General features: G+C 40.6%; 1 protein-coding gene across 1 annotated transcript in view; it reads left to right on the forward strand.

The window, feature by feature from the left end:
• LOC142209061 (uncharacterized) overlaps window positions 1–20,502 on the forward strand; it is a 385,129-nt gene extending 364,627 nt beyond the window's left edge. Inside the window, exons 30-32 of the mRNA XM_075278004.1 lie at window positions 15,560–15,662; window positions 18,585–18,778; window positions 19,514–20,502. Coding sequence (XP_075134105.1) covers window positions 15,560–15,662; window positions 18,585–18,778; window positions 19,514–19,660 — 444 coding nt within the window. The 3' untranslated portion in view covers window positions 19,661–20,502. The remainder of the gene's footprint in view (window positions 1–15,559; window positions 15,663–18,584; window positions 18,779–19,513) is intronic.
• The last annotated feature ends 1,231 nt before the right edge of the window (window positions 20,503–21,733 follow it).

The raw sequence follows: 21,733 nt of genomic DNA on the forward strand, positions 1-21,733 counted from the left end.
GTGTCCTATCTACAGGTTATAGAGGAGCAGATTGTATATAGTGTCCTATCTACAGGTTATAGAGCAGATTGTATATAGTGTCCTATCTACAGGATATAGAGCAGATTGTATATAGTGTCCTATCTACAGGTTATAGAGGAGCAGATTGTATATAGTGTCCTATCTACAGGTTATAGAGGAGCAGATTGTATATAGTGTCCTATCTACAGGTTATAGGGCAGATTGTATATAGTGTCCTATCTACAGGTTATAGAGGTGCAGATTGTATATAGTGTCCTATCTACAGGTTATAGAGGAGCAGATTGTATATAGTGTCCTATCTACAGGTTATAGAGCAGCAGATTGTATATAGTGTCCTATCTACAGGTTATAGAGCAGATTGTATATAGTGTCCTATCTACAGGTTATAGAGGAGCAGATTGTATATAGTGTCCTATCTACAGGTTATAGAGGAGCAGATTGTATATAGTGTCCTATCTACAGGTTATAGAGGAGCAGATTGTATATAGTGTCCTATCTACAGGTTATAGAGCAGATTGTATATAGTGTCCTATCTACAGGTTATAGAGGAGCAGATTGTATATAGTGTCCTATCTACAGGTTATAGAGCAGATTGTATATAGTGTCCTATCTACAGGTTATAGAGGAGCAGATTGTATATAGTGTCCTATCTACAGGTTATAGAGGAGCAGATTGTATATAGTGTCCTATCTACAGGTTATAGAGGAGCAGGTTGTATATAGTGTCCTATCTACAGGTTATAGAGGAGCAGATTGTATATAGTGTCCTATCTACAGGTTATAGAGCAGATTGTATATAGTGTCCTATCTACAGGTTATAGAGGAGCAGATTGTATATAGTGTCCTATCTACAGGTTATAGAGCAGATTGTATATAGTGTCCTATCTACAGGTTATAGAGGAGCAGATTGTATATAGTGTCCTATCTACAGGTTATAGAGCAGATTGTATATAGTGTCCTATCTACAGGTTATAGAGGAGCAGATTGTATATAGTGTCCTATCTCCAGGTTATAGAGGAGCAGATTGTATATATTGTCCTATCTACAGGTTATAGAGGAGCAGATTGTATATATTGTCCTATCTACAGGTTATAGAGGAGCAGATTGTATATAGTGTCCTATCTACAGGTTATAGAGCAGATTGTATATAGTGTCCTATCTACAGGTTATAGAGGGGCAGATTGTATATAGTGTCCTATCTACAGGTTATAGAGCAGCAGATTGTATATAGTGTCCTATCTACAGGTTATAGAGCAGATTGTATATAGTGTCCTATCTACAGGATATAGAGGAGCAGATTATATATAGTGTCCTATCTATAGGTTATAGAGGAGCAGATTGTATATAGTGTCCTATCTACAGGTTATAGAGGAGCAGATTGTATATAGTGTAATATCTACAGGTTATAGAGGAGCAGATTGTATATAGTGTCCTATCTACAGGATATAGAGGAGCAGATTGTATATAGTGTCCTATCTACAGAATATAGAGGAGCAGATTGTATATAGTGTCCTATCTACAGGTTATAGAGCAGATTGTATATAGTGTCCTATCTACAGGTTATAGAGGAGCAGATTGTATATAGTGTCCTATCTACAGGTTATAGAGCAGCAGATTGTATATAGTGTCCTATCTACAGGTTATAGAGGAGCAGATTGTATATAGTGTCCTATCTACAGGTTATAGAGGAGATTGTATATAGTGTCCTATCTACAGGTTATACAGGAGCAGATTGTATATAGTGTCCTATCTACAGGTTATAGAGCAGATTGTATATAGTGTCCTATCTACAGGTTATACAGGAGCAGATTGTATATAGTGTCCTATCTACAGGTTATAGAGCAGATTGTATATAGTGTCCTATCTACAGGTTATAGAGGAGCAGATTGTATATAGTGTCCTATCTACAGGTTATAGAGGAGCAGATTGTATATAGTGTCCTATCTACAGGTTATAGAGCAGCAGATTGTATATAGTGTCCTATCTACAGGTTATAGAGCAGCAGATTGTATATAGTGTCCTATCTACAGGTTATAGAGCAGCAGATTGTATATAGTGTCCTATCTACAGGTTATAGAGGGGCAGATTGTATATAGTGTCCTATCTACAGGTTATAGAGGAGCAGATTATATATAGTGTCCTATCTACAGGTTATAGAGGAGCAGATTATATATAGTGTCCTATCTACAGGTTATAGAGCAGCAGATTGTATATAGTGTCCTATCTACAGGTTATAGAGCAGATTGTATATAGTGTCCTATCTACAGGTTATAGAGCAGATTGTATATAGTGTCCTATCTACAGGATATAGAGGAGCAGATTGTATATAGTGTCCTATCTACAGGTTATAGAGCAGATTGTATATAGTGTCCTATCTACAGGTTATAGAGCAGATTGTATATAGTGTCCTATCTACAGGTTATAGGGCAGATTGTATATAGTGTCCTATCTACAGGTTATAGAGCAGATTGTATATAGTGTCCTATCTACAGGTTATAGAGGAGCAGATTGTATATAGTGTCCTATCTACAGGTTATAGAGGAGCAGATTGTATATATTGTCCTATCTACAGGTTATAGAGGAGCAGATTGTATATAGTGTCCTATCTACAGGTTATAGAGGGGCAGATTGTATATAGTGTCCTATCTATAGGTTATAGAGCAGATTGTATATAGTGTCCTATCTACAGGTTATAGAGGGGCAGATTGTATATAGTGTCCTATCTACAGGTTATAGAGCAGCAGATTGTATATAGTGTCCTATCTACAGGTTATAGAGCAGATTGTATATAGTGTCCTATCTACAGGATATAGAGGAGCAGATTGTATATAGTGTCCTATCTACAGGTTATAGAGGAGCAGATTGTATATAGTGTCCTATCTACAGGTTATAGAGGAGCAGATTGTATATAGTGTCCTATCTACAGGTTATAGAGGAGCAGATTGTATATAGTGTCCTATCTACAGGTTATAGAGGAGCAGATTGTATATAGTGTCCTATCTACAGGTTATAGAGGAGCAGATTGTATATAGTGTCCTATCTACAGGTTATAGGGCAGATTGTATATAGTGTCCTATCTACAGGTTATAGAGCAGATTGTATATAGTGTCCTATCTACAGGTTATAGAGGAGCAGATTGTATATAGTGTCCTATCTACAGGTTATAGAGCAGATTGTATATAGTGTCCTATCTACAGGTTATAGAGGAGCAGATTGTATATAGTGTCCTATCTACAGGTTATAGAGGAGCAGATTGTATATATAGTGTCCTATCTACAGGTTATAGAGGAGCAGATTGTATATAGTGTCCTATCTACAGGTTATAGAGGAGCAGATTGTATATAGTGTCCTATCTACAGGTTATAGAGGAGCAGATTGTATATAGTGTCCTATCTACAGGTTATAGAGCAGATTGTATATAGTGTCCTATCTACAGGTTATAGGGCAGATTGTATATAGTGTCCTATCTACAGGTTATAGAGGAGCAGATTGTATATAGTGTCCTATCTACAGGTTATAGAGGAGCAGATTGTATATAGTGTCCTATCTACAGGTTATAGAGCAGCAGATTGTATATAGTGTCCTATCTACAGGATATAGAGGAGCAGATTGTATATAGTGTCCTATCTACAGGTTATAGAGCAGATTGTATATAGTGTCCTATCTACAGGATATAGAGGAGCAGATTGTATATAGTGTCCTATCTACAGGTTATAGAGCAGATTGTATATAGTGTCCTATCTACAGGTTATAGAGCAGATTGTATATAGTGTCCTATCTACAGGTTATAGAGGAGCAGATTGTATATAGTGTCCTATCTACAGGTTATAGAGGAGCAGATTGTATATAGTGTCCTATCTACAGAATATAGAGGAGCAGATTGTATATAGTGTCTTATCTACAGGTTATAGAGCGGCAGATTGTATATAGTGTTCTATCTACAGGTTATAGAGGAGCAGATTGTATATAGTGTCCTATCTACAGGATATAGAGGAGCAGATTGTATATAGTGTCCTATCTACAGGTTATAGAGGCGCAGATTGTATATATAGTGTCCTATCTACAGGTTATAGAGGGGCAGATTGTATATAGTGTTCTATCTACAGGTTATAGAGGAGCAGATTGTATATATAGTGTCCTATCTACAGGTTATAGAGGAGCAGATTGTATATAGTGTCCTATCTACAGGTTATAGAGCAGATTGTATATAGTGTCCTATCTACAGGTTATAGAGGAGCAGATTGTATATAGTGTCCTATCTACAGGTTATAGAGGAGCAGATTGTATATAGTGTCCTATCTAGAGGTTATAGAGCAGATTGTATATAGTGTCCTATCTACAGGATATAGAGGAGCAGATTGTATATAGTGTCCTATCTACAGGTTATAGAGGAGCAGATTGTATATAGTGTCCTATCTACAGGTTATAGAGGAGCAGATTGTATATAGTGTCCTATCTACAGGTTATAGAGGAGCAGATTGTATATAGTGTCCTATCTACAGGTTATAGAGGAGCAGATTGTATATAGTGTCCTATCTACAGGATATAGAGGAGCAGATTGTATATAGTGTCCTATCTACAGGTTATAGAGCAGATTGTATATAGTGTCCTATCTACAGGTTATAGAGCAGATTGTATATAGTGTCCTATCTACAGGTTATAGAGCAGATTGTATATAGTGTCCTATCTACAGGTTATAGAGGAGCAGATTGTATATAGTGTCCTATCTACAGGTTATAGAGCAGCAGATTGTATATAGTGTCCTATCTACAGGTTATAGAGGAGCAGATTGTATATAGTGTCCTATCTACAGGATATAGAGCAGATTGTATATAGTGTCCTATCTACAGGTTATAGAGGAGCAGATTGTATATATTGTCCTATCTACAGGTTATAGAGGAGCATTTTGTATATAGTGTCCTATCTACAGGTTATAGAGGAGCAGATTGTATATAGTGTCCTATCTGCAGGTTATAGAGGAGCAGATTGTATATAGTGTCCTATCTACAGGTTATAGAGCGGCAGATTGTATATAGTGTCCTATCTACAGGTTATAGAGGATCAGATTGTATATAGTGTCCTATCTACAGGTTATAGAGGAGCAGATTGTATATAGTGTTCTATCTACAGGTTATAGAGGAGCAGATTGTATATATAGTGTCCTATCTACAGGTTATAGAGGAGCAGATTGTATATAGTGTCCTATCTACAGGTTATAGAGCAGATTGTATATAGTGTCCTATCTACAGGTTATAGAGGAGCAGATTGTATATAGTGTCCTATCTACAGGTTATAGAGGAGCAGATTGTATATAGTGTCCTATCTACAGGTTATAGAGGAGCAGATTGTATATAGTGTCCTATCTACAGGTTATAGAGAAGCAGATTGTATATAGTGTCCTATCTAGAGGTTATAGAGGAGCAGATTGTATATAGTGTCCTATCTACAGGTTATAGAGGAGCAGATTGTATATAGTGTCCTATCTAGAGGTTATAGAGCAGATTGTATATAGTGTCCTATCTACAGGTTATAGAGCAGATTGTATATAGTGTCCTATCTACAGGTTATAGAGCAGATTGTATATAGTGTCCTATCTACAGGTTATAGAGGAGCAGATTGTATATAGTGTCCTATCTACAGGTTATAGAGGAGCAGATTGTATATAGTGTCCTATCTACAGGTTATAGAGCAGCAGATTGTATATAGTGTCCTATCTACAGGTTATAGAGGAGCAGATTGTATATAGTGTCCTATCTACAGGATATAGAGCAGATTGTATATAGTGTCCTATCTACAGGTTATAGAGGAGCAGATTGTATATATTGTCCTATCTACAGGTTATAGAGGAGCAGATTGTATATAGTGTCCTATCTACAGGTTATAGAGGAGCATTTTGTATATAGTGTCCTATCTACAGGTTATAGAGGAGCAGATTGTATATAGTGTCCTATCTACAGGTTATAGAGCGGCAGATTGTATATAGTGTCCTATCTACAGGTTATAGAGGAGCAGATTGTATATAGTGTCCTATCTACAGGTTATAGAGGAGCAGATTGTATATAGTGTCCTATCTAGAGGTTATAGAGGAGCAGATTGTATATAGTGTCCTATCTACAGGTTATAGAGGAGCAGATTGTATATAGTGTCCTATCTAGAGGTTATAGAGCAGATTGTATATAGTGTCCTATCTACAGGTTATAGAGGAGCAGATTGTATATAGTGTCCTATCTACAGGTTATAGAGGAGCAGATTGTATATAGTGTCCTATCTACAGGTTATAGAGCAGATTGTATATAGTGTCCTATCTACAGGTTATAGAGGAGCAGATTGTATATAGTGTCCTATCTACAGGTTATAGAGGAGCAGATTGTATATAGTGTCCTATCTACAGGTTATAGAGCAGCAGATTGTATATAGTGTCCTATCTACAGGTTATAGAGGAGCAGATTGTATATAGTGTCCTATCTACAGGATATAGAGCAGATTGTATATAGTGTCCTATCTACAGGTTATAGAGGAGCAGATTGCATATATTGTCCTATCTACAGGTTATAGAGGAGCAGATTGTATATAGTGTCCTATCTACAGGTTATAGAGCAGATTGTATATAGTGTCCTATCTACAGGTTATAGAGGAGCAGATTGTATATAGTGTCCTATCTACAGGTTATAGAGGAGCAGATTGTATATAGTGTCCTATCTACAGGTTATAGAGCAGCAGATTGTATATAGTGTCCTATCTACAGGTTATAGAGGAGCAGATTGTATATAGTGTCCTATCTACAGGTTATAGAGCAGCAGATTGTATATAGTGTCCTATCTACAGGTTATAGAGGAGCAGATTGTATATAGTGTCCTATCTACAGGTTATAGAGGAGCAGATTGTATATAGTGTCCTATCTACAGGTTATAGAGCAGATTGTATATAGTGTCCTATCTACAGGTTATAGAGGAGCAGATTGTATATAGTGTCCTATCTACAGGTTATAGAGGAGCAGATTGTATATAGTGTCCTATCTACAGGATATAGAGGAGCAGATTGTATATAGTGTCCTATCTACAGGTTATAGAGCAGATTGTATATAGTGTCCTATCTACAGGTTATAGAGGAGCAGATTGTATATAGTGTCCTATCTACAGGTTATAGAGGAGCAGATTGTATATAGTGTCCTATCTACAGGTTATAGAGGAGCAGATTGTATATAGTGTCCTATCTAGAGGTTATAGAGGAGCAGATTGTATATAGTGTCCTATCTACAGGTTATAGAGGAGCAGATTGTATATAGTGTCCTATCTAGAGGTTATAGAGCAGATTGTATATAGTGTCCTATCTACAGGTTATAGAGGAGCAGATTGTATATAGTGTCCTATCTACAGGTTATAGAGGAGCAGATTGTATATAGTGTCCTATCTACAGGTTATAGAGCAGATTGTATATAGTGTCCTATCTACAGGTTATAGAGGAGCAGATTGTATATAGTGTCCTATCTACAGGTTATAGAGGAGCAGATTGTATATAGTGTCCTATCTACAGGTTATAGAGCAGCAGATTGTATATAGTGTCCTATCTACAGGTTATAGAGGAGCAGATTGTATATAGTGTCCTATCTACAGGATATAGAGCAGATTGTATATAGTGTCCTATCTACAGGTTATAGAGGAGCAGATTGCATATATTGTCCTATCTACAGGTTATAGAGGAGCAGATTGTATATAGTGTCCTATCTACAGGTTATAGAGCAGATTGTATATAGTGTCCTATCTACAGGTTATAGAGGAGCAGATTGTATATAGTGTCCTATCTACAGGTTATAGAGGAGCAGATTGTATATAGTGTCCTATCTACAGGTTATAGAGCAGCAGATTGTATATAGTGTCCTATCTACAGGTTATAGAGGAGCAGATTGTATATAGTGTCCTATCTACAGGTTATAGAGCAGCAGATTGTATATAGTGTCCTATCTACAGGTTATAGAGGAGCAGATTGTATATAGTGTCCTATCTACAGGATATAGAGCAGATTGTATATAGTGTCCTATCTACAGGTTATAGAGGAGCAGATTGTATATATTGTCCTATCTACAGGTTATAGAGGAGCAGATTGTATATAGTGTCCTATCTACAGGTTATAGAGGGCAGATTGTATATAGTGTCCTATCTACAGGTTATAGAGCAGCAGATTGTATATAGTGTCCTATCTACAGGTTATAGAGCAGATTGTATATAGTGTCCTATCTACAGGTTATAGAGGAGCAGATTGTATATAGTGTCCTATCTACAGGATATAGAGGAGCAGATTGTATATAGTGTCCTATCTACAGAATATAGAGGAGCAGATTGTATATAGTGTCCTATCTACAGGTTATAGAGCAGATTGTATATAGTGTCCTATCTACAGGTTATAGAGGAGCAGATTGTATATAGTGTCCTATCTACAGGTTATAGAGGAGCAGATTGTATATAGTGTCCTATCTACAGGTTATAGAGCAGCAGATTGTATATAGTGTCCTATCTACAGGTTATAGAGGAGCAGATTGTATATAGTGTCCTATCTACAGGTTATAGAGCAGCAGATTGTATATAGTGTCCTATCTACAGGTTATAGAGCAGCAGATTGTATATAGTGTCCTATCTACAGGTTATAGAGGGGCAGATTGTATATAGTGTCCTATCTACAGGTTATAGAGGAGCAGATTGTATATAGTGTCCTATCTACAGGTTATAGAGGAGCAGATTATATATAGTGTCCTATCTACAGGTTATAGAGGAGCAGATTGTATATAGTGTCCTATCTACAGGTTATAGAGCAGCAGATTGTATATAGTGTCCTATCTACAGGTTATAGAGCAGATTGTATATAGTGTCCTATCTACAGGTTATAGAGCAGATTGTATATAGTGTCCTATCTACAGGTTATAGAGGAGCAGATTGTATATAGTGTCCTATCTACAGGTTATAGAGCAGATTGTATATAGTGTCCTATCTACAGGTTATAGGGCAGATTGTATATAGTGTCCTATCTACAGGTTATAGAGGAGCAGATTGTATATAGTGTCCTATCTACAGGTTATAGAGCAGCAGATTGTATATAGTGTCCTATCTACAGGTTATAGAGGAGCAGATTGTATATAGTGTCCTATCTACAGGTTATAGAGGAGCAGATTGTATATAGTGTCCTATCTACAGGTTATAGAGGAGCAGATTGTATATAGTGTCCTATCTACAGGTTATAGAGGAGCAGATTGTATATAGTGTCCTATCTACAGGTTATAGAGGGGCAGATTGTATATAGTGTCCTATCTGCAGGTTATAGAGGGGCAGATTGTATATAGTGTCCTAACTACAGGTTATAGAGGAGCAGATTGTATATAGTGTCCTATCTACAGGTTATAGAGCAGATTGTATATAGTGTCCTATCTACAGGTTATAGGAGCAGATTGTATATAGTGTCCTATCTACAGGTTATAGAGGAGCAGATTGTATATAGTGTCCTATCTACAGGTTATAGAGGAGCAGATTGTATATAGTGTCCTATCTACAGGATATAGAGGAGCAGATTGTATATAGTGTCCTATCTACAGGTTATAGAGCAGATTGTATATAGTGTCCTATCTACAGGTTATAGAGGAGCAGATTGTATATAGTGTCCTATCTACAGGTTATAGAGGAGCAGATTGTATATAGTGTCCTATCTACAGGTTATAGAGCGGCAGATTGTATATAGTGTCCTATCTACAGGTTATAGAGCAGCAGATTGTATATAGTGTCCTATCTACAGGTTATAGAGGAGCAGATTGTATATAGTGTCCTATCTACAGGTTATAGAGCGGCAGATTGTATATAGTGTCCTATCTACAGGTTATAGAGGAGCAGATTGTATATAGTGTCCTATCTACAGGCTATAGAGGAGCAGATTGTATATAGTGTCCTATCTACAGGTTATAGAGGAGCAGATTGTATATAGTGTCCTATCTACAGGTTATAGAGGGGCAGATTGTATATAGTGTCCTATCTACAGGTTATAGAGCAGCAGATTGTATATAGTGTCCTATCTACAGGTTATAGAGCAGATTGTATATAGTGTCCTATCTACAGGTTATAGAGGAGCAGATTGTATATAGTGTCCTATCTACAGGATATAGAGGAGCAGATTGTATATAGTGTCCTATCTACAGAATATAGAGGAGCAGATTGTATATAGTGTCCTATCTACAGGTTATAGAGCAGATTGTATATAGTGTCCTATCTACAGGTTATAGAGGAGCAGATTGTATATAGTGTCCTATCTACAGGTTATAGAGGAGCAGATTGTATATAGTGTCCTATCTACAGGTTATAGAGCAGCAGATTGTATATAGTGTCCTATCTACAGGTTATAGAGGAGCAGATTGTATATAGTGTCCTATCTACAGGTTATAGAGCAGATTGTATATAGTGTCCTATCTACAGGTTATAGAGCAGCAGATTGTATATAGTGTCCTATCTACAGGTTATAGAGGAGCAGATTGTATATAGTGTCCTATCTACAGGTTATAGAGCAGCAGATTGTATATAGTGTCCTATCTACAGGTTATAGAGCAGCAGATTGTATATAGTGTCCTATCTACAGGTTATAGAGGGGCAGATTGTATATAGTGTCCTATCTACAGGTTATAGAGGAGCAGATTGTATATAGTGTCCTATCTACAGGTTATAGAGGAGCAGATTATATATAGTGTCCTATCTACAGGTTATAGAGGAGCAGATTATATATAGTGTCCTATCTACAGGTTATAGAGCAGCAGATTGTATATAGTGTCCTATCTGCAGGTTATAGAGCAGATTGTATATAGTGTCCTATCTACAGGTTATAGAGCAGATTGTATATAGTGTCCTATCTACAGGTTATAGAGGAGCAGATTGTATATAGTGTCCTATCTACAGGTTATAGAGCAGATTGTATATAGTGTCCTATCTACAGGTTATAGGGCAGATTGTATATAGTGTCCTATCTACAGGTTATAGAGGAGCAGATTGTATATAGTGTCCTATCTACAGGTTATAGAGCAGCAGATTGTATATAGTGTCCTATCTACAGGTTATAGAGGAGCAGATTGTATATAGTGTCCTATCTACAGGTTATAGAGGAGCAGATTGTATATAGTGTCCTATCTACAGGTTATAGAGGAGCAGATTGTATATAGTGTCCTATCTACAGGTTATAGAGGAGCAGATTGTATATAGTGTCCTATCTACAGGTTATAGAGGGGCAGATTGTATATAGTGTCCTATCTACAGGTTATAGAGGGGCAGATTGTATATAGTGTCCTAACTACAGGTTATAGAGGAGCAGATTGTATATAGTGTCCTATCTACAGGTTATAGAGCAGATTGTATATAGTGTCCTATCTACAGGTTATAGGGCAGATTGTATATAGTGTCCTATCTACAGGTTATAGAGGAGCAGATTGTATATAGTGTCCTATCTACAGGTTATAGAGGAGCAGATTGTATATAGTGTCCTATCTACAGGATATAGAGGAGCAGATTGTATATAGTGTCCTATCTACAGGTTATAGAGCAGATTGTATATAGTGTCCTATCTACAGGTTATAAAGGAGCAGATTGTATATAGTGTCCTATCTACAGGTTATAGAGGAGCAGATTGTATATAGTGTCCTATCTACAGGTTATAGAGCGGCAGATTGTATATAGTGTCCTATCTACAGGTTATAGAGGAGCAGATTGTATATAGTGTCCTATCTACAGGCTATAGAGGAGCAGATTGTATATAGTGTCCTATCTACAGGTTATAGAGGAGCAGATTGTATATAGTGTCCTATCTACAGGTTATAGAGGAGCAGATTGTATATAGTGTCCTATCTACAGGTTATAGAGCAGATTGTATATAGTGTCCTATCTACAGGTTATAGAGCAGATTGTATATAGTGTCCTATCTACAGGTTATAGAGGAGCAGATTGTATATAGTGTCCTATCTACAGGTTATAGAGCAGATTGTATATAGTGTCCTATCTACAGGTTATAGAGCAGCAGATTGTATATAGTGTCCTATCTACAGGTTATAGAGGAGCAGATTGTATATAGTGTCCTATCTAGAGGTTATAGAGCAGATTGTATATAGTGTCCTATCTACAGGTTATAGAGGAGCAGATTGTATATAGTGTCCTATCTACAGGTTATAGAGGAGCAGATTGTATATAGTGTCCTATCTACAGGTTATAGAGGAGCAGATTGTATATAGTGTCCTATCTACAGGTTATAGAGGAGCAGATTGTATATAGTGTCCTATCTACAGGTTATAGAGCAGATTGTATATAGTGTCCTATCTACAGGTTATAGAGGAGCAGATTGTATATAGTGTCCTATCTACAGGATATAGAGCAGATTGTATATAGTGTCCTATCTACAGGTTATAGAGGAGCAGATTGTATATAGTGTCCTATCTACAGGTTATAGAGCAGATTGTATATAGTGTCCTATCTACAGGTTATAGAGGAGCAGATTGTATATAGTGTCCTATCTACAGGTTATAGAGGAGCAGATTGTATATAGTGTCCTATCTACAGGTTATAGAGCAGATTGTATATAGTGTCCTATCTACAGGTTATAGAGGAGCAGATTGTATATAGTGTCCTATCTACAGGTTATAGAGGAGCAGATTGTATATAGTGTCCTATCTACAGGATATAGAGGAGCAGATTGTATATAGTGTCCTATCTACAGGTTATAGAGGAGCAGATTGTATATATTGTCCTATCTACAGGATATAGAGGAGCAGATTGTATATAGTGTCCTATCTACAGGTTATAGAGGAGCAGATTGTATATAGTGTCCTATCTACAGGTTATAGAGGAGCAGATTGTATATAGTGTCCTATCTACAGGTTATAGAGGAGCAGATTGTATATAGTGTCCTATCTACAGGTTATAGAGGAGCAGATTGTATATAGTGTCCTATCTACAGGTTATAGAGGAGCAGATTGTATATAGTGTCCTATCTACAGGATATAGAGGAGCAGATTGTATATAGTGTCCTATCTACAGGTTATAGAGGAGCAGATTGTATATATTGTCCTATCTACAGGATATAGAGCAGCAGATTGTATATAGTGTCCTATCTACAGGTTATAGAGGAGCAGATTCTATATAGTGTCCTATCTACAGGTTATAGAGGAGCAGATTGTATATAGTGTCCTATCTACAGGTTATAGAGGAGCAGATTGTATATAGTGTCCTATCTACAGGTTATAGAGGAGCAGATTGTATATATTGTCCTATCTACAGGTTATAGAGGAGCAGATTGTATATAGTGTCCTATCTACAGGATATAGAGGAGCAGATTGTATATAGTGTCCTATCTACAGGTTATAGAGCAGCAGATTGTATATATAGTGTCCTATCTACAGGTTATAGAGCAGCAGATTGTATATAGTGTCCCATCTACAGGTTATAGAGCAGATTGTATATAGTGTCCTATCTACAGGTTATAGAGTAGATTGTATATAGTGTCCTATCTACAGGTTATAGAGCAGATTGTATATAGTGTCCTATCTACAGGTTATAGAGGAGCAGATTGTATATAGTGTCCTATCTACAGGTTATAGAGCAGCAGATTGTATATAGTGTCCTATCTACAGGTTATAGAGGAGCAGATTGTATATAGTGTCCTATCTAGAGGTTATAGAGCAGATTGTATATAGTGTCCTATCTACAGGTTATAGAGGAGCAGATTGTATATAGTGTCCTATCTACAGGTTATAGAGGAGCAGATTGTATATAGTGTCCTATCTACAGGTTATAGAGGAGCAGATTGTATATAGTGTCCTATCTACAGGTTATAGAGGAGCAGATTGTATATAGTGTCCTATCTACAGGTTATAGAGCAGATTGTATATAGTGTCCTATCTACAGGTTATAGAGGAGCAGATTGTATATAGTGTCCTATCTACAGGATATAGAGCAGATTGTATATAGTGTCCTATCTACAGGTTATAGAGGAGCAGATTGTATATAGTGTCCTATCTACAGGTTATAGAGGAGCAGATTGTATATAGTGTCCTATCTACAGGTTATAGAGCAGATTGTATATAGTGTCCTATCTACAGGTTATAGAGGAGCAGATTGTATATAGTGTCCTATCTACAGGTTATAGAGGAGCAGATTGTATATAGTGTCCTATCTACAGGATATAGAGGAGCAGATTGTATATAGTGTCCTATCTACAGGTTATAGAGGAGCAGATTGTATATATTGTCCTATCTACAGGATATAGAGGAGCAGATTGTATATAGTGTCCTATCTACAGGTTATAGAGGAGCAGATTGTATATAGTGTCCTATCTACAGGTTATAGAGGAGCAGATTGTATATAGTGTCCTATCTACAGGATATAGAGGAGCAGATTGTATATAGTGTCCTATCTACAGGTTATAGAGGAGCAGATTGTATATATTGTCCTATCTACAGGATATAGAGCAGCAGATTGTATATAGTGTCCTATCTACAGGTTATAGAGGAGCAGATTCTATATAGTGTCCTATCTACAGGTTATAGAGGAGCAGATTGTATATAGTGTCCTATCTACAGGTTATAGAGGAGCAGATTGTATATAGTGTCCTATCTACAGGTTATAGAGGAGCAGATTGTATATATTGTCCTATCTACAGGTTATAGAGGAGCAGATTGTATATAGTGTCCTATCTACAGGATATAGAGGAGCAGATTGTATATAGTGTCCTATCTACAGGTTATAGAGCAGCAGATTGTATATATAGTGTCCTATCTACAGGTTATAGAGCAGCAGATTGTATATAGTGTCCCATCTACAGGTTATAGAGCAGATTGTATATAGTGTCCTATCTACAGGTTATAGAGTAGATTGTATATAGTGTCCTATCTACAGGTTATAGAGCAGATTGTATATAGTGTCCTATCTACAGGTTATAGAGGAGCAGATTGTATATAGTGTCCTATCTACAGGTTATAGAGGAGCAGATTGTATATAGTGTCCTATCTACAGGTTATAGAGGAGCAGATTGTATATAGTGTCCTATCTACAGGTTATAGAGCAGCAGATTGTATATAAGAGAAGATATAAGTGAGAGACTATAGACCAGGGTCAGGGCACACACTCTCCCTGATGTGTACGATTATCCCCTGACCCTGGTCTATAGTCTCTCACTCTGCCAAATCAGTATCCCTACGCTATGCTGAGGAGGCCCAATAGGCCGAAACAGCGCTGTCCATAGCTGGGAATCTGTTGCTTTTGGGATAGAAATACTATTTTGGCAATTAAATCCGCATCATGATAGCAGGCTTATTACCTAAGTCATGCATGTTGTTAAGGATACTCCCTCTAGAGGGCGGCATACAGAGTGCACTGTTCTCCTAATTACATCCTGGAGAATAGATTTGCATATTTTTTACATAGTTCTATATAGTTGTATACATATGTAGCAGAGCTGATCATGTCTCTTTCCCGTTTCTTTTGGGTGCCGGGCTACCCTGTAATAATTTCCTATAAGACATTATTTCTTTGTAGTCTCTGGAGGTCTTACAGGAATTCCTTACAAAGCAGCAGATGATCCTGCTCAGCCTCCTGTCCATAGACAAGTCTCTGACAGAAGAAGAGAAAGAGTTGGCTGGTAAGATTATGTCTGAGATATAAGTGTATGAAGCGACCCCCTCCCCATTCTCTACATATTACACGGCCCCCACCTCCATACACAGTAACATCATCAGTGAGAGGCCGGAAGAGCTCAACACAGAAACAAGGGGAGGAAGGAAACAATGTAGCATGTCACAGAGAGGAGACACAATGTGCTAATAAAGTTATTACAAAATGTATTCAGGACACAAATACTGCCGGAAATCAGAAATTGTCCGAAGGTTTCGTTACACTGTAAGGGTTCCAGAGTTTTCGCCAGAAGTTGGGCCTGTTCTCTGACTGTATAACCCTTCATGCAGGGCGTCCCATCAGTTTTTACTTTTCTATTAGCTCCATTATGGCTACAGCACATGTTACATTTGTGTCTCAGGCTGGAGCAGTATACACAGGGCCGCCATCAGGAATTTTGGGGCCCCATACAGCCTAAGTGTCTGCCCCCCCCATCCCCCCCCCCCCCCGCCGCCATTTTAAAACTACTTTAATTTGCGTCATACCAATTCTGTATTACATTTCCCTTTATTTAGCAGCATTACAAGGCTTAATCAGATTCTATTTGCAGGTACAATCTGCTACGTGTGACAGCGCCTATAGAGAGCCAACACCATCTATAAGAGCCTCCTAATAAATCCTCAGGGCTTATTCACATTGTGTTTTTGGCCTCCCTTGCCGGGATCCGTTGGTAACCAGTCAGAATCAGCTGTCAACTTATTCCTGCAGGAAGAACTGGCCATTAAAAAAAAGGGGGGCCTGCAGTTCACTGTGCAGGGATAAGTGGGGAGCTGATTGTGACTGGTTACCAACGTATCCCGGCAAGGGAGGCCAAAAACGCAATGTGAACACTCCTTTATAGTGAAAGTCCCACCCCCCAAACAGGCTGCTATGCTAGTAACATGGCCGCCTACATCATTATTAATACAAAGCACACAGACCTTTGGAGCTATTGTGTGCTTTGTAGTTCTCCAGCTAAAAACTTATATATTATATATTATTGCCCCAGACGTTCCCTCTCCACAGTGCCGCACACCTGATGTCCCAACAATCCACCCCCCCCCCCTCCACCTTCTAACATCTTTCCACTGCCCTCTGTACCCATACCTCCCAACTTTTATAGAACCAAAAGAGGGACAAAATGTGCGGCGCGGCAAATTTAGCCCCACCCACTGTTATGTTGACTCCGCCCATTCTCATTAATTTTTCATGTAACCGCACACAGTATAATCCTCCTACAGTCACCCGTACATTATATGTCCCCCCTCTATCTCTCCCCCAGCTTCATATACAACCTTCATCTGCCCCCAGTTTCATGTCCGCTCTCCATCTCTGCCCCCAGATTCATGTCCTCTCCATCTCTGCCCCCATTGTCATGCCGTCCTCTCCATCTCTGCCCCCATATTCATGTCCCTCCATCTCTGCCCCCAGTGTCATGCCGTCCTCTCCATCTCTGCCCCCATATTCATGTCCCTCCATCTCTGCCCCCAGTGTCATGCCGTCCTCTCCATCTCTGCCCCCATATTCATGTCCCTCCATCTCTGCCCCCAGTGTCATGCCGTCCTCTCCATCTCTGCCCCCATATTCATGTCCCTCCATCTCTGCCCCCATTGTCATGCCGTCCTCTCTCTGCCCCCAGTTTCACGTTCCACATTACACTGACTGACTTACCTTCTCCTTTGTTCCCTCGCAGCTCTCTGCGCGCCTGTCTCTCACTGGCGCACAGTTATAGACGCGATGTGATGTCATCACATCGCGTCTACAAGCCAGTAGCGGAGGCAGCGAAGCGAGGAGCTGACACAGGTCAGCTCCTCGCTTCAGCCGCATATGTGACAGTGAGAGAGGCGCACAGCGGCGAAGCAAGGAGCTGACCTGTGTCAGCTCCTCGCTTCGCCGCCGGCTACTGGCTTGTAGACGCGATGGCTGAAGCGAGGAGCTGACCTGTGTCAGCTCCTCGCTTCGCTGCTACCGCCGGCTACTGGCTTTTAGACGCGATGTGATCACATCGCGTCTACAAGCCAGTAGCAGCGGCGGCAGCGAAGCGAGGAGCTGACACAGGTCAGCTCCTCGCTTCAGCCGCATATGTGTCAGCGAGAGAGGCACGCAGCGGCGAAGCGAGGAGCTGACCTGTGTCAGCTCCTTGCTTCAGCCGCGTATGTCTTCAACTCAGATCTGCGTCCTCTGGATGCAGATCTGAGTTGAAATAGGACATACACAATGACTGCTACGGGCGCCAGGGGGCCGGCACATGGTGGCGGGCCAAAACCGGGCCCCCCCATTTTTCAATTTGGCCGGGCCCCTGACGCCAGTACCAGTAGTACTGCCCTATCGGCAGCCCTGAGTATACAATCCAGGGTAGTGTTCCCCCTCCCCCACTAATTATTACTACGACTGGTTTTGTTACATGTAATTCTGCCAGGAGTAACTGTAAAATAGCAGAGAAAATCCCAAGAGATATAACCTAGGAGATCCAGGGACACAGGACTGCAAATACAGGGCATATGATCCCTGGCCAGTGACCTAATTAAAGTCTTGTGGGCACCAGTTCAGACTTGGATTAGGACCCCTACCTACCACATACAGTATATCCTTGTTACAGCCCCCACACAGTGCCGACATGGACATATACAGTTCCTGTGCAACATATAATCCCACATCGTACCGCCATGTCACCCAGGCAGGATGCTAATAGTGATGTAACTCCCGGCGCCCATATTATACTCCCACAGTACACATAGCACTCACATAGTAACCATACGGTACCCGTACAGTCCACACAGGAGGTATACAATACAGATCTATATATTGCCCATCAATAACCCCCCCTGCGCCCGCACACATTACGTTAGACCGCTACACATCCGCAGCTACATAGATGTCTCTCATTGACAATTTCCATTCACTTCTCCAGAGCTGAGATACCGGGCAGAAGCCGCAGCACGAGATAAGGAGATCCAGGAAAAGAAAGATGAGGCCCTTGAGAAGAACCAGGAGAATGAACAGGAGGTGAGCGGGATACACTTGAAGATGCTGCTCAAGAAAGTGCGGGAAGAAAGAGAGAAGCTGAAGAAAGAAAACAAATGGTTAATAGAAGAGATGCTGAAGGTGAGAGATCCCAATGTAGAGAGCAGAGCGCTGGGCCCGCGGTGGTCCTGGATTAACTGAACGTACTAACGGGAGCAATGTATTTGGTATCACTATCGCACCGTATTCTATGTGTGATGTAACACCGACTGTATACTCTGCTATCTATCATCTTCTAAAGAGAGCGGGGGAAGGGCACTGACAACTGTTCTGTACACGTTATACCATAGAAGAGTAGCAGGAATATATGTATATGATAGGAGACCAGGGCCTACCAAGCATGGGGTCCACCTTAAAGAGTGGGTTCCAGGCCTGGTTACCGAACTGTACTGGGAAAGGGTTGAGGAACTGGTCCAAAGGGTTGAGGAACTGGTCCGTGCACCCCGAGCCCTTCTGACCTTCATGGCTAAATCTGACATGAGGTTGCAGGGGTCCATTTTGACCGAGGGTGGGATTCCACAACTCAATATTTATTACTGAGGCCGACTGGCTAAAAACCAGAGGACATGTGACACGCCATCAGCCCGGGCCCCCGGCTCATACTTTCATAGCCCATCGGCAGCACACCCCTTATTAGACAGCTTGATTTGTTCGATTGTCAGCCCCATTAGACAGGACAGTTGTCAGGAATGAATTCTTGTATGATCACCTGTCTATGGGGCCTTATGGTTTGTCCATGGGGCTTGTCTACAGTATGAGCTCGGATTTGTTGGTTCTCCATCATTCATAGTCATCGATCCAATTATGTCTTTACAGGAGCAGCAAGAACTGCAGGCCGCAGGGTTTAGGCGGAGATGGCTAATGCTGGACAAGGAGATTGCCCGTCTACGAGAGAACAACAACGCAATATCGGAAATAATCTTCAAGGAAGTGTTAGCTGCGTTTCTGAACAGAAAGAAATAAAAGAAAGAAAACTTCACCAGGAGCAATAGATGAACTTACTAAAATTGTCCATCTCCCCCCCCCCCCCAGTCTGAAGCAGGAGCCCCCTGGAGTAAGATGAAGCCCCTGCGGCAGGTGAATACTCTCCGAGCTGCTGTATAGAAAGTCATGGGGAATCTATGGGGCAGTGGCAAGACACGAGGTGGAAAACAAGTCAAAAGCAGCAAAGTTTTCTGCCGATGACGCCTGCCCCAAAGCTGTTCACTCCAGACACAACTCTCACATGGGTCGTGTGCAACACCTGAGGGGATGACGTATGAAATCGGGATCACCCCAACCCCATCATAAGTCTGCCATTCTTATCCCTCTATACACTTGTCTATTTGACCACTTAGATTCTGGGCACCATACTCATACTCAGAGCTAGGACTAGCTTTAGGGGCTTTCTCCCCATGTATAAGGATCTCTGGCTCTGTATGTGCCGCAGAATGTATCAGTCTCAGTGACTTTTCTTGCAGGTCGCACTCCCTCCATATCCACCCAGGTGACACCTTCTACGTCACACATTGCTACACATCCCCCACTCCTCCTCCGCACCATGATCACTGACCCACCATTGTCCCCAGTGAACCCAGCAACCGAGGAGACTGGAGGGATCAGAGAAACCACTAAACTCCGCTGTCTAACCCTTTAGCTCCTGCAGTCTAAGAGAGCTGAGGGTCCCTCTGTCTGCCCGTCGGCGCCCACACTCAGTGCCAATAGGTTACTGCAAAGCCCTCCAGAGAAATTAGATATTCCATACAAGGTGTCAGGTGACCTGCTGAAGACATTCTTCAGACGTCCATCGTAATTTCCTGTTATAGATCGGCTCTTGGGTTCAATATACAATAATAAATAAAGCTTGATTTATACAAAGTCATTGTTGTGTTCAGTGTTATTAAACCTAAACTTCTATAATGTGACTCTGGGGTGTCGGGTTGGGCAGGTTGTCGGGGTGTCTCATCATTTGCCGGCTAGGGGAGTTTTAAGCCTTTCTGCTGCTCGAGGCGAAAAGTGAACTGAATCCTGAAGACGCCTTACAAGGAATGAGGACATTTCATCAAATCACTAAAGTTTCTGATTAGGCCGGATACAAGACATTTGGATATTTGTGTACAATCTGTTCTGCAATGGTTTTATCTCTTATCACAACTTTGGTTTGGCAGTGATATGGTTAATACGTTGTTCCCGTGGCCGGTATAGTCATCTGATGTTCTCAAGAGCGAGGAATGGTGGGATTTTGGGGTGTAACAGTCCATGGAGTCTCATCTTCCTCTTAGTTGGTGACCGCTATATAGGGAGGTGGGGTGGGGGATGGGTGGTTTGGGGTATAACAGTCCATGGAGTCTCATCTTCCTCTTAGTTGGTGACCGCTATATGGAGGTGGGGTGGGGCGGGTATATTGGGATAAATATAACAGTCCGTGGAGTCTCATCTTCCTCTTATTTGGTGACCACTGCCCAATACGTGTCCAGCTATCTCCACAGTGGCCTCTTCTTCTCCCAGTAGGATGTAGAGTTTCCTCTTCTCCCAGTCTGGGATGTGGGCAGAGAGTCTTTGGTAGTAGACGGCCCTCACAGCTGAGTATTTGGTGCAGTGTAGCAGGAAGTGGGTCTGGTCTTCTAGGACCCCCTGGTCACAGTGCTGGCACAGTCTCTTCTCCCGTGGCTTGTATGTCTGCCTGTATCACCCCGTCTCTATCTCTAGGTTGTGGGCGCTCAGTCTGTATCGGCTCAGGGTCTGTCTGTGCTTGGGGTGGCGTATTCTCTCCAGGTAGGTGGCCATGGTGTAGTCTTAGATTGCGGCTTTTATGGTACTGGCCATGGGGTGGTATCGAAAGGAAAAAGTGAAACTTATTATTATTATGACTTTTCTTTTCTATTCCATCACTGGCTTTTCATTCGCCTTATCAATGACTTTTTCTGGGTCACTTCTTTCCCTCGTATCTACAGCCGGTCTGTCCTATGTCTCTTCCTCACTATGGATCCTTTTTATACGTACAAGTTGTCCATATGCCAATGCTTCTCTAACATAGGCCGGATGATAGCTGCTGCG

Source organism: Leptodactylus fuscus, chromosome 6 (assembly GCF_031893055.1).
Source record: "Leptodactylus fuscus isolate aLepFus1 chromosome 6, aLepFus1.hap2, whole genome shotgun sequence".
NCBI lineage: Eukaryota > Metazoa > Chordata > Amphibia > Anura > Leptodactylidae > Leptodactylus > Leptodactylus fuscus.